Source organism: Astatotilapia calliptera, chromosome 10, assembly GCF_964374335.1.
Source record: "Astatotilapia calliptera chromosome 10, fAstCal68.1, whole genome shotgun sequence".
NCBI classification, from domain to species: domain Eukaryota; kingdom Metazoa; phylum Chordata; class Actinopteri; order Cichliformes; family Cichlidae; genus Astatotilapia; species Astatotilapia calliptera.
In genome coordinates, this window is record NC_137431.1 from 32088576 (window position 1) to 32102130 (window position 13555).

The following is a 13555-nucleotide window of genomic DNA, read 5'->3' on the forward strand; positions in this document are numbered from 1 at the left end:
GCTAATGCTAGCTGTATGCTAGCTTTTACCTCAACTAAGTCACTGAACCATGTTTTTGGATTCATCTGATGAAGTTTCGGTTTTGGTGGGTGAACTTCTAGTGTTTTATCTGTCTCTACACTGCACCCGTACAGGTTATGCAGTTCTTCCATCCATGCTTGTTAGCAGTTAGCTGATGGAACTACTGCGACATCACTCGTTGGGCGCAGAGTAGTAGTAGTTAATGTCAAAATATATGGCAACTTCTTTTCTTTCTAAACTACATTCATGTTGGAGTATTTGGGGAAAAAAAGTAAGAATTATTTCACAGTTTGTCTTTTAATTTTCTCTGTTTATTAAAAGTAAATACAGCAAAAGCCGAACAAATGAAATTAAAATGAAACAGACATTTTTTTTAATGTCTGTTTTGATTTCTGTCTATGAGATGAAGCAGAATGGAAACTTTCTCGACATCTCTCCTTGTTAGGAATAAAGAAATATAATTCTCAGATATTTTACTATGAAAATGGAGCTTCAATATTCCACAGACAGAGAAAGTGCACTTATGAAAGCATACCAAAGAGCATAAAACTATTACTGCTGGAGTCAGGGACATTTATTTAAACAGGTCTTCATTTGCATGAAAATTCCCATCAAAAAACCTGGATATGTTTTCTAGAGAGAGCGCCAGCAGACATAATCTGGTTTTTATTTTTTATTCTTTAAAAAGAGAGATACTGTATAATCTCAAGTGTAACCTTGATACATGAGTTCATTCACCATGGTAACAGGGCCACAGGAACTATCAGGCTAGATAAAGTCCGTGATTGGTGCTGTGTTGGTAGTGCATAGGTGGTATGTAGAGCTTTGGAGAACTGTGTGTAGATGCTCTTAGTGCTAATGTCACCAGGTTCAGAGTCTGGTTATGTAAAATAACCAGGGGATACTCCTGTTACCGTTCATGTTGTTGGTGGTCCTTTACCTTCCCCCGTGACATTAAAGAGCAACGATTGTTGGAAACAATGAAAACTGCCGACTTCAACATTCATTCTAAACCTTTAGCATCATCTTTGAGCTACGCTGGCTTTTTGGAGGACTGCACACAAATGCATTTCCACATGTTCACCTGGCTGCTTAGCTATAGTGATGGGATTTCCGGCTCTTTTTAGAGAACCGGCTCTTTCGGCTCGGCTCACTAAAAAGAGCCGGCTCTTTCGGCTCCCAACCGGCTCTTCGGGTTGTTTTGTTGCTTTAATTAATTTATTATTAACAACATTATAAAATTATGCATGAAAGGAATTACTAATGTAAAAAATAAGTGGTTCTATTTATATATGTTTATATATAAATATATACGGTGGCCCCTAGAGTCAAAGCACGTACAAACTCCAAAAAGCACGTACAAAGTCCAAAACACATTTCCTGTGTTAACTGAACTTCCAAAACAGAGCTACTAGATCACTTAAATTACACAATTGAAAGCATATGTGTATTGTTTGTGTATTTATACACAAGAACTCATATATATATATATTCAAATAATTTAAAAAAATGTTCATTTACCTGTTACTACCGCACACCAAATCCGGTTGTTGGTACTTCCTGGCTTGTGTAGCCACTAGGTAGCAAAAGCTCAACACATCCTGGAGCACTTATGTTGTGTTTTGTACGTGTTTTGGAGTTTGTACGTGCTTCAAGGTTTGTACGTGCTTCGGAGTTTGTACGTGCTAGGGAGTTTTTATGTGTTTTGGAGTTCGTACATGTTTTGGAGTTTGTACGTGCTTTGTTTGTAGGGGCCACCGTAAATATACTTTTATTTATTCACTCCACATAAAATGTAATAAATAAATCATATAATACAAAAAACAACTATTCACATTTCAACTTTTAACTATTTAAATTTTCAGCTTTTTCCTTTTAAACTAATTTAAAGTGAAACAACACAAAACACTTACAAACCAGAACGAGTGAAAAACAAAGAGTGAAAACAGATATAAGATCCCTTGAAAAATTATATAATGAAACTTGTATGTTTTGGATACTTACTAAAACAATATATGAAAGTGGCCACTTTCATGAGTAAATCATATAAGCCTTATAAGATTCACTATATGAAGTAGGCCAAATCTGAAGCAAGTCTTCTATAAGTTTTTACTATTTCTTTTCCATATGGGTAGTTGTGGATGATTACTATACCTTTCTAATGTGACGTTGTTATCCCTGGCTCTCTTTCTCTCTCTCTCCCTCCCGCTCTGTTCCTGTGCTACTGCAAGCAGTGTTGCCAACTCCTCAGTAAGGAAAATCGCTATTGGCTGTCCTAAAAGTCGCTAGAAGTCGCTAAATGACGTCATCGCCTAATTTGCATAATTGGTCATGCTAAATGGTAAATGGCCTGTATTTGTATAGCGCTTTACTAGTCCCTAAGGACCCCAAAGCGCTTTACATATCCAGTCATCCACCCATTCACGCACACATTCACACACTGGTGATGGCAGCTACATTGTAGCCACAGCCACCCTGGGGCGCACTGACAGAGGCAATGCTAATCTAATTGTAACCTATGTTGTTGGAGAGAGAAATAACATCGTGGAAGAGACATAAAGTGAGTAAAAAACGTCCTAAATGCATTTAGAGTTTATTTACAACTACAAATTAAATTTATTTTAGCAATTATTGTTTTTTTTAATGTCACAATTCCAACCCTGCTCCTTTACCCGGGCTTGGACTGGCAAAAGTGACCCGAAATAGGCACTCTGGTGGAGTTACTCTGTGTGTGTGTTTATAAGTAGTTTTAAACCTTGTGATCTACAAAACAGCATAAGAGTAAAAAAGTAAAAGAAGAACTGACTGCGTTACAGCACCCGCTGCTTGTTGAGTGTGCTTGCTAGCACAGATTTTGGTATTCACATTTTTCTTTAAAAAAATAATAGTGTGTTGAGATACCGTGCATAACCGATACGATTCTTCCTCCTGGCGTAGAGGAAAACAGTTTTGCCAAATTATCCTAATCATGTGCTCAACAATGCTGTCAACAGGCCTGCTAAAGCCACTTAAATAACAAAGAGGTGAAGAATAAACCTTCTTTATAGTTGTATCCAATTATAAAAGAAAAGGAAGTTACTCAGCTGTTTAAGTATTCATTATGCCCTGCAGTCAGGCCTGGCTCTGGGCCTGGCTTCACGCCTATATGGCAGAATAAACTAGTAAAATTGGTTGCTTTCTTCTTCTTTTTATATTTATTGTTTAATCGATAAAAAGCAGCTGTGTCTGATTGTGGGCAGGTCACACCTTTCATTACACTATTTACTGTTATTTGTAAGTATTGTTTCATCTGTAATGGGCCAGTGAGACGGTGCAGTGTGGTGCAGCACTGAGTGCATGGCCTTAGTGTTAATGAGGGGCAACAAAGTGGGACAAAAGGCTGAACTGCTGGAGCACTTAAGAATACGGGTCAAAAACCCCTTTATTTACCAAGTGCAATAACTGCACAACCATTTAACCTACTGACACTGAACAGAAACATAAAAGGTGCTTCTGGTTCGTTTATCTCGCCAACATAATACATCTTCTGCCTTTGCCTTCAAACAAACCTGACTAATCTAATTACACAAATCAAAAAACAATCATGAAGCTGTAGTGGAAAGGGTGTGCAGAGCCCGCACATTCAGAGAGACAACTGCAAATTAGCCTGAACACACACGTCCATGTGTGATGTCAGAGCTCCGTGAAGTGAAAACGTGTGGCCAGTGTAGCAAAAACAGCAGCAAAGTTCACGTTGGTGTAAACTGGACTGAGTAAATAGATCACGACTTTCTCTCAGGAGACACGGGGTCTTCTTCAAAGTAAAACAACAAGCGATGTTGATTTTATTAAAAATTTGTGTAGAAAGGGTTTAGGATTAAAATTATTCCATAGCTTGTGATATCACGATAACATGATTGGTCAGCTAATGGTCCAAGAGACCATTGGTCCAACAATACCAACAGACTGTGACGCACAGACCCTTAAACCCATAAAGAGAAGCCGCCTTTCTTCATTTCCATGCTCATAGATGACATACCGTGTTAGAGCGTGAGTGAGACGGGGCTGTCGCTCCCAGCCTGTCAGTTTCGAACATGCAGGATTGTTTTTGTGAATCAGAAACATCATCTGTTCCCTTTTAGTTCCCAAACCTAATGTGTGAAACACTAGAGTCGCCACCACACCTCCAGCCTTCTAACACAGACATTCCAGGTGTCCAGAAGGAGACGGAGCCGAGTCTGACTACCAAAAATACCCACTTTCTTTCACTTACTCTGTATTTAAACATTAGTTGTTATTCGTCCCCGGCTTGCTCCCTGCACCCCCAACCCATGGTAGCCAGGTTCCTGCAGTGATAGTTGGATGATGCAGTATTAAATTACCTAAATAGTGTCGATAGCAAACATTGTTAGTTTATTTTGTTTGTGAATACATATTTTATTGGAATGCCTCATATCTAAATACTTCCTGAACGAAAGCCTGTTTAGATGGGAGGCAGCTTTCATCAGAGTTTCATCACATTTCTTCTGCTCTTTGCGCCCACTGACTTTCACTGCATCACTGCTGATCTCTGATGGTCTTGTTGAGTTTTACAAAAGGAGCTGAAAAACTGAGGCTGTGGTGCTCCAACTAAAGAAAACGCTTGAGCTTCGTCTGTCTGGAGGTTAAAGCGGACCTTTTCCAGTCATTTCCAGGTTTTTTGTTTGTTTTTCTACCAGAGCAGCTTTGCATGATTCACAGTTCAAAATAATCCTTATTTGAATCATACTGGGAATTGATCCTACTCTGCTCAGGATGTCTTCACTCTGTGAAACCACACAGAGCCAAAAATAAAAGCAGAAATTCTACAATACTCATCTCATAATTGAGCTGTGTTCAATATGAGCATCTGTCATTGCAACAGTAACATTAACACAACAGAAAACAGGGAAAAGCACAATAGGTTCCCTTAAATGACCAACAGTCTGGGAAGTGTTTGCTTTGCATTCAGCTGATTACGATTTATTTCCACTTGCTTGTTTACTCACACATTGAAATGGCCAATAAACTCCCTCTGGCTGTCAGCCATTCCATGTATTCAAACATTTTGAGGCATGCAAGCCCCAATAATAGCCAACCCACTGGCAGCAGCCATCGGGTCCTGGTACCGATCCACATGTTGTCTATAAAAGTCCTAATGTGGAGCTGCCCGACTATTTGGCAGCAGGAATGACCAATAACATTTAGTAAAACCTCATTTCTCTCTCTAATCAGGGACAGACTTTGTTTTTCCACAATTGGGTTTTCTTCAGGGTCTCTGAATGAATAGTTGGCTGAACAAGTGGCACCACTGGAAAGCAGCCGTGAAGGGAAAAAGACTCAAAGGCCAATGATTTTGATTTGCCTCCAATTTGCCACTTATTTTCTTCTTCCCTAGCTCTTCGGCTCCACTTTCTTAACGTGCACACACACACACACCTCCGCTCTGATGAGATTGGCCATTATTTTTGCTTGAACCCAGCCCCATATTCGTTTCTCAGTCAGCCACTAGCCTAAGAGGTTATTGGAAAGCTATCAGAACTCTTTGTGCATGGATGGAAATTGTGTAGAAAGCACAGAGGAGAGAGCCGTTATATTTCATCACTGCAGTGCATTTATTTGATTTGTGATATACTTTGTGAGGCGAGTAGATCCACAGCGTAATACTGTAGATGTAAAGGAATAAGAACCCACTAACGCAATGTGCACTTTCCTGAAACTTTGAAAACCATTAGCAATTTGTTATTGCGTTTGAATTTTTGAATAATGTTGCCATCTGTCTGTCGAGCCGCCGTGTTCTGAGATATAAACAGAAAGGTTCCCCTCGGCGTCGGTACTTGACAGCCAATAACTGGATACCAAGAAGTAACAGCCTGTTTTTAAGGAGTGGAAATGTCTGCATTTAGAGGTTGGAAGGGTGGTGGTGGTGGAGGTTTGTCTGCCAGGGGACCAGCCAGGAGTCCAGTTTCTGTAATAAATTGTTTGTTTAGTTTTTTGACATTTCTTTGATTGACTCAACTTTTGCAGTTACTTCATTAGTGTGAGGAAAAGATGATGGTGGAAAGAAACCACAGGATGAGGTTCAGGGTTACATCTCATAATTAGACCTAAGTGTGATCTGAAGAGAGTCCTGTATCAGTGCTGCTGTAAGCCCAAATCATCGTGGCACAGACACCAAATAAAAAGAAAAGAAACACCATTCACTTCAGCAAAATGGTGCTATTGGATGCCCCGTAAACGGTATTGAGCTGCTCAGGCTGATGCATTCTCTCACTTTACTACTTCTAAAAAACATGCTTCCAGTTTTAGGCAAAGATACGGAGACTAAGAAATTTATCTTTGCATACAATAAGTTGAAGAATAGTTCATTATTTCCTAGTGTCATGCTCTAGTCTCTTGGTTTCTGCCTCTGTGCTTCCTTGTGTAACGTTTTGTTTTCATGTCTGTACCTCTCATTGTTTCAGTGTCAAGCCCGCGTCTCTGTGCTTGTCTCGTGTTTCCTGTTTTACTTTGACAGTCTCGTGTGCCGTGTTACTGTTTTCAGTTTGCTTCGCCCGGTCTCGTTGTGTGTGATTACTCCCAGCTGTGCTCTCCTCCTGTATCTCATTCCCTCGTTATCTCTGTGTATTTAAGCCCTCTGTCTTCCTCTGTTTGTTGTCGGATCAGCTGTGTATCTCCTGCTGTATTTTGCCATATTCCAGGGTCCATGATCCTTGTCGCTGGTTTTCATGTGCCGTCCTCCACGTCTCAGGTCTTTGGTTTTTTTATACTTATTTTTGTAGTTGCTCCCAGTTTAGGTTTTGTTTAGTTCTTTGTCGCTTTCTGCTTTTGTTTGTATTCGTTTCCTGCTGTCATTAAAATACACTATCACTTTAAGGTCATCATCAGTGTCTATGTTGGTCGATACTCTCTTCACTCCTCGACAAATAGTTTATAATATGGTATGGGACAGTATGGTATTATGTAGTAGAACATGTTATGATATAAATTAACTTAATATCCTATTTAAGTCACTCTTTAATCATTGGTGTGCTTCACCCTTCACCACCCTGACTGGAAACACATTCAGTACAGAAGCGTTCAGATCGTGGAAGGTTTTTTCTGAAATGTGACACATTTACACATGAATGGATGGGAACACACACACACACTTCTCCATCTGACTTGATGCTGGTGTCACTGGGAGACTTGCTTTCCTGCCAAGCTGCCGAGGCTGTCGTCTCCACAACACCTGGAGAAGCTTGGCAACTCCTGAAGCATTCTGTGTGCGTTTGTGGGGGTTTTTCTTCAAGGATTTTTTCAGTTCAGTTTGTTTTGTTTCTGCAAAGCAGATTTTGTGGGAGTTGCACAAAACCACATCAAATCAAGATATTAGCTTTATTTCTGAATGAAATTGAAAGTTGAGTGGCGTGGCCCGAGGATTTGGGGGAATTAGAAAGTGTTTTTATTCACTTCAACTCGGCTTCATCTCAAAGTTTATTCACTACTTGTTTCCAAATTTCTTTCTGAAGACTTTAACTCTGCGCAAACTTCTTTAATTTTCTCAGCTTAACAAATGTTTGTGTGTTTTCATAATCGGGATTCTTTTTGTAAACAAATGTCATTTGAACTGGATTCTGTTGAAACGGGTGATTGGACAGGACAGCGGTTTGTCTGCCATGACTCGCAGCCATATTTGGAAGGGCTTCTTGCAGATGGAAGCAGAAAAGCAAGTGTTGTGCAGGATGAGGGGCATCATTAATTCCCTCTCCCAGGCTCTGCGAGGATGTTGCCAGAGAGCTGATCAAACAGCCTTGGCCACTTTTGGCTCATGCAGCTGTTGGTCGTTGTGTTCGTGCCCGTGTTTTATGTTTTGAACCAAAGATTCGGGCACTCGTGGTAAACTGCGAGGTCAGCCTCAGATAATCAAGGGTGAACCTGTGATTTTGTCTATACAGATAACTTGTAATTACCACACTGCAGTAATGTAATTAAAAAATAAATAAAATGGATTCTTATCTTTGGTCACCGATGTCCAGGATTCAGATGAAGGAATGAGCAGAGCAACTGAAAATTCCCTCTCTCCTTCTCTATGGGGACGCAGAAGAGCAGCAGCCGGTGGCCTGAAGCTCATTTCTGCTGCTTGTATCTGCAGCCTGATTTTTTTTTTTTATTTATTTATTTTTTGGTCGGTATTCACGACTTGAGGCTATAGATGAGCATGAAAACCTAAATAGACTAAACTGACATTCGCCTTCAGGCTAATCTCTTCCCTCTGTGCCTTCTCACTGTGGTGGAGGGCTTTGAGTGATTTTCAGAGTGGACTATGTACAGGAAGAGCTATAGAGGTCCCTCGGCCCGTACATCACACACGGCCTTGGGGTTTTGATCCCAGCTGCCAAAAGACCTCAGGGTTGGTGTCGTGTTTGTGTAACGGCCCCTGATATTTCACGCAGAAATGGGCAGAGTTCCTTTGACATTTTCTGTGGCTTTTCAAGTCCAGTTCATCCAGTGGAAGCATTTGTATCCTCAGTTCTTCAGAAACTCAAATGTCTCTGGTGCTTATTGATAATAATAATTGATAATTGAAATAAGCAGACAAGATGATCACAGCTTCACGGGTGAGATTAAGGAAGGTGGCCAATTCAGAGCCAGAAAAACAAGGAGAAAATTTGCCACGAGGATAATAACCTTCAGCTTTTTTGCACTTAAAACTAGTAAGATTCACAGTTACACACACCCCTACATGAATGTGTGTGTGTGTCCACTTTAAATGCTATTTTAGAACCATCTCCGTTTGGATAGCTTTGCGCCTCGCTTGGCTTTTGTTTATTCTCACACTGCTTATTTCAAGCTTATCTATCAGCCTGGACGTTGCTAAGCTGCACCTCTTCAGCTCTCTGCATCTTCCCCTCATACAGAAATGAAAATCGGACCATACACAATGAGATTTCCCCATTTTTGCTGACTGGTGTTTTGGAGTCTCCTCTGTAGCCTTCAGCACTCTCTCACCGGGGCCCTGTCTTGTGCCATTTGTTTCAGTTAGCGGGTAATGTGTGTGGTTGTCAAAAACAATTGGCTTGGGTGGTGTGAGGCACGCACTCCAAAGCGCGACCGACAGTAAATTGTATTTTTCCACAGAGTTATTAGGCCATTATTATGGCGCTAGAAGTGAACAATGCCTCCTCATCATCAAAGGCAGACAATTAGAATCATCATTAATCGCTGCTATCGGCACATCAATGGGGCAAGGGGTTATAATGGAGTTATAGACCACTTATGGGGTAATCAATCAATGGGATTGCTAACTAAACTCTCTTTCATTGTGCCAAGGACTGAGTGGCCAGTCAGTGACTCAAATGAGAGCTATTGGATAGGAGTATGTGAGAGGAATGTTTACGGCATGTTATTTGTAGTAATGTTCAGTTGTGTCCAATCTCTTATCTTAAAGTCATTTTCCTCTGTGGCTCCGCAGAGCTGCATCCAAGCAATCATAGTCAGCTCCATCCTGCAGCCCCAAGGGGCTACAATAATGGCTGAATACATAAAGGCCAGATTAGAGTAAATTGATGCTGTTATTGCTGTTCCACACCAGCACCAGTGGAACATTTAGCAGCTAAACAGGCAGACAGTTTTCTCAGGAGACGGTGAAGACCCAATAAGAGCTCAAAGACAAACGATGATTGGACCGTGATGAATAGAAATGTTGCTCTTTTGCCTAATGAATGCTGAAATATTTACCATTACTGTTTGAAAGATGTTGCGTCAGTGCGACCAAAACATGTTTTTGATGCCAGTGGTGCTGAAAAGGCCACCCGCGCTAATCCAACACTTCATTGGTTACTTCTTGCTGAGACTGACTTTGAAAACTTCCATAAAGCTTGGTGGCATTCGGTGAGGTACATTTGGGTACAGTGAACTCATGTTCAAGAAACCAGTTTGAGATGATGTTTGATTTGTGACGTGACGTATTAACCTGCTGCAAACATCCTTTATCTGATTTTGGTGAGCTTTAGGCCTCTGGAAGAATCCTGTGTGAAGCCAAATGTCAGAAATGACTATTTTTTTGCAGTTTGTGAAGCACATTTACCCACTGACTAAATACACGGTGCTTATTTTAGGAGTGGGTCCTAAAACTGAGAGGGGAGTGGATTGCCCGTTTTGTACTTGTGATGTTTTATGTAGTTGGTTTTGTGCTGTTTGGTTTTATTTGCCTTTCACAGATCTGTGACTACTGCAGCTTTAATGCAGCTTTAACTACGCAGATGCCCTGTAATCTCTTCAGATGAAACGGCAGCCCACAGGGGACAAAAACACAGCATCATGACACTTATTTGCCTTATAAAAGCTATCCAAATAAACAATGTTGTCAGTGCGAACCGGGCTTTCATCAAACCCCAGAGAAACAGTCTTGTTAGCAGTACGCAACCCTAAGGTCAGCGTGCTGCCCTCGGCTATAATCCTTTCTTATTCTCTGTCTCCTCTCAGATGACCCAAGAACAGTGCACTCATAGGAACAATGTCCAGAGTTCAGAGAAACCACAAGTGTACAAAGTGGGAATATACGGCTGGAGGAAACGCTGCCTTTACTTCTTCGTCCTGCTGCTGATGATCCTGATCCTGATCAACTTGGCACTAACTATCTGGATCCTCAAAGTCATGAACTTCACCATAGTAAGTTGCACCTTTTCAGCATTTGCGTGCTGCTGGCGTTTCCTCACATGACCTTAAAATGCTCGTTTTACAGTCATCACACCGCTTAGATTTCCTCCTTACATGTGAGTGAAACGTCTACATCACATCTACGTCTTAACTTCCGCCATAACTGGGTCTCCATCTTAACCCTACACCACCACCTTCTACATAACCTGACGTGAACCTCCTGAGAAATAAAAGTACACGTCGGGTCAGCGCGTACCACAGCGACCTGAATGGCGTGGAAGGTTGCGGTGTAGCGATAAAAGGAGTTTTGTAAGTTATGATGTAAAGCTCAAATCAACCTTTATGTTACATGAAATATGAAGCTAATGATGGCCCATTCAGAATCATTAGATACTGAGCCTTTGAGGTTCATCTCTGTAACCGCGCGACATTTAAACCTCTGCTTCACTCCGGTGCTGTGCTTTTATTTATTATTTATTCGTAACACATCAGGGCTCGCTTGTTCATAAGCTCCAGATGTGATAGCTTTTTAAATTTTCATGCAGTTGATTGCACTCTTTGTTGGTGAAATGCTCGGCAGATCGACTGCCTCTGCAGGTGGTTTGAGTGATGAGAGAAACGTCAGGTGTCTCGGACTTGTTTTGAAATTACAGCTAATTTCAGAAACTGTCTTTATACGACTTCTCTGTATAACTCCATTTTCAGCTGCGGTCCTTTTTTCTTCTGCTCCTCCTTTGCAACTTGTCTCCATCTTGTAAAAAAACAAAAACAATCACAAAACAATTTGTTCTCACCACACAGACTGCGTTTTGTCTAACTGAACCTGATCTAAAGGATAAAACCTGAACTGTAAAGCTGTCGCCCTCCTCCTCCTCCTCCTCCTCCTCCTCCCGGAGCTCCTCCATGCTACCACTACATCAAACAAAACAAACGCTTGGAGCTCCGCTTTTTCACATATGAATAACTTTACCGGAGAATCACACAGCAGACTAATTTGCATCAAGATTGCTCTATTTTCTGTGCTAAGCAGGCACTGCCGGATTGTTTTCATACAGCACTTTCCACAGATCCCATTTGCTAAGCAGTATTTTTATATATTTAACGTAGATGAGCTTTCACTCTGTTGCAGACATTTAGTGTCATTGTCTGCTCATATCCAAGTGGAAGTCTTTAACAACAGATCTGAACTGCTAATGTTATCTGAACCACAGGCCTGTTAGTATCCCAGCCTCCTTCATGGCAAAAAAACAGTTCATTTAGATTCAATTCAGTTTTGCTTACATAGTAAAAAATCACCCAACAGTCTCCTCAATGCATTTTATATTGTGAGGTAAAGACCCTAACAAGCACCAGGTGACAGTGGGAAAGAAAACTCCCTTTTAACAGGAAGAAGCCTCCTGCACGACCAAGGAGGGGCGGGGCCATGTGCCACGTGCAGTTAGGGGTGAGCGGAGGACGACAGGACAAGGACACACTGTGCAAGAGAGACAGAGATTATTAATAACTATTGCAGAGTGGTGTATAAACAGTGCATCATGGGAAGCCCACAGCAGCCCGGACCTACTGCAGCGTGAAAACGGGAGGATTCAGGGTTACCTGATCCTGCCTTAACGATATACTTTATTAAAAAGGAAAGTTTTAAACGTAGTGAGGGTGTCTGTCTCCTGAATCCAAACTGGCACCAGTGTCACCAGTGTAACCAGCAGTCATGCTCCCATGCACAGCAGATCCTGTCTAACCTCTTTTATCGATTAACGCTTCAGATCTATTTTTGGCTTCATGATGCAAATTGTTAACATCGCTGGATGTCGGTCATTGCCGGTCCGCTTCACTGATGGGGGATTTCCCTCGTGTGTTAATGAGCATAATGTAAGCTTAGAGAAATTAAAACAGCTGACTGTTCTAATCAAAGGCCGAGCTGAGATCTGGCCCGTGTTTGATGCAGGGTTTTCTTTTTGTGTCATTCTTCGCACAGTTCAAATCGCACCGGGAGCATTTCAGCAGTGGGCCGTTTAGTCAGCATGGGGTCTTTCATTCTGGAGCTTGACCGGATTCTCTTTGCGTTTCTCTGTCTGACTTCCTGCCCTCCAGCTCTGCAAAGCTTGAAGTGGCTTCTGTGGAAAACAGACCGGACGCTGCTTTAAGTGGCACAGAGCAGAGAGCGGTTCTGGGACGCTTGTGAAATGCGCTTCAGAGCGTTTGGTGGAATAAGGGGCGAATATCAGCTCCAGCTTCAGAGCTGTGAGGCGATGCAGTCGTGCCTGATGTGTGTTGCTGGGGTTAACTCACAGACAGTAATGATTCAGTACTCAGTAGCCTCTCAGTTTGATGCACCACTTAACTTGAGAGAGCACAGAAAGAGAAAGTAATTATTTTATGCTGATGAATTAATGTGGGAGTACTCCCTGCCTGGGCTGTATGAGGCATCTTTCACTACTCGGTGATATTTTCTAATCCTTAACTACTTTGTGCTGCTCGTCGGCAGGTCCTGACTTAATCAGGGACCACTCATGATAAAGCGGTCAGTGTACTCATTATCACATAATTCATGATATTCATGAATCATTTCTGATTTATCAATATAGATCAGTTTGTTCTCGTCATTATCTACAATCCTGAAATCCACTAAGAATCACTGGAAATACGCCGCTCATTAATTACGGAGTAATGTATCGGCTCCTGAATCTTTTCGTTTAATGCGTGATTGAATACTCATGTTTACACTGGTTTGTTTGTTTCAGTGCTAACAAACCCTGGAAATCCTCACTCACTAGTTTCTGTACCAAAAACACGAAACATAAAGAGCTTACATGATCGCCATGATCACTAAGACCTACAGCCGTCATCGTGATCGACCAAAACAACACGAATGTGCTGCGTTTGTGCACTTTTATCT

The 13555-nt window shown here is 41.5% G+C and overlaps 1 protein-coding gene across 2 annotated transcripts in view; it reads left to right on the forward strand.

Moving 5' to 3' along the window:
* The window catches only part of sgcd (sarcoglycan, delta (dystrophin-associated glycoprotein)), a 449906-nt gene that overhangs the window by 288058 nt on the left and 148293 nt on the right, over positions 1 to 13555 (forward strand). For both annotated transcript variants that reach the window (XM_026182769.2, XM_026182768.2), the window contains one exon: positions 10486 to 10671. In XM_026182769.2, the coding sequence (XP_026038554.1) occupies positions 10486 to 10671 (186 nt within the window). The remainder of the gene's footprint in view (positions 1 to 10485; positions 10672 to 13555) is intronic.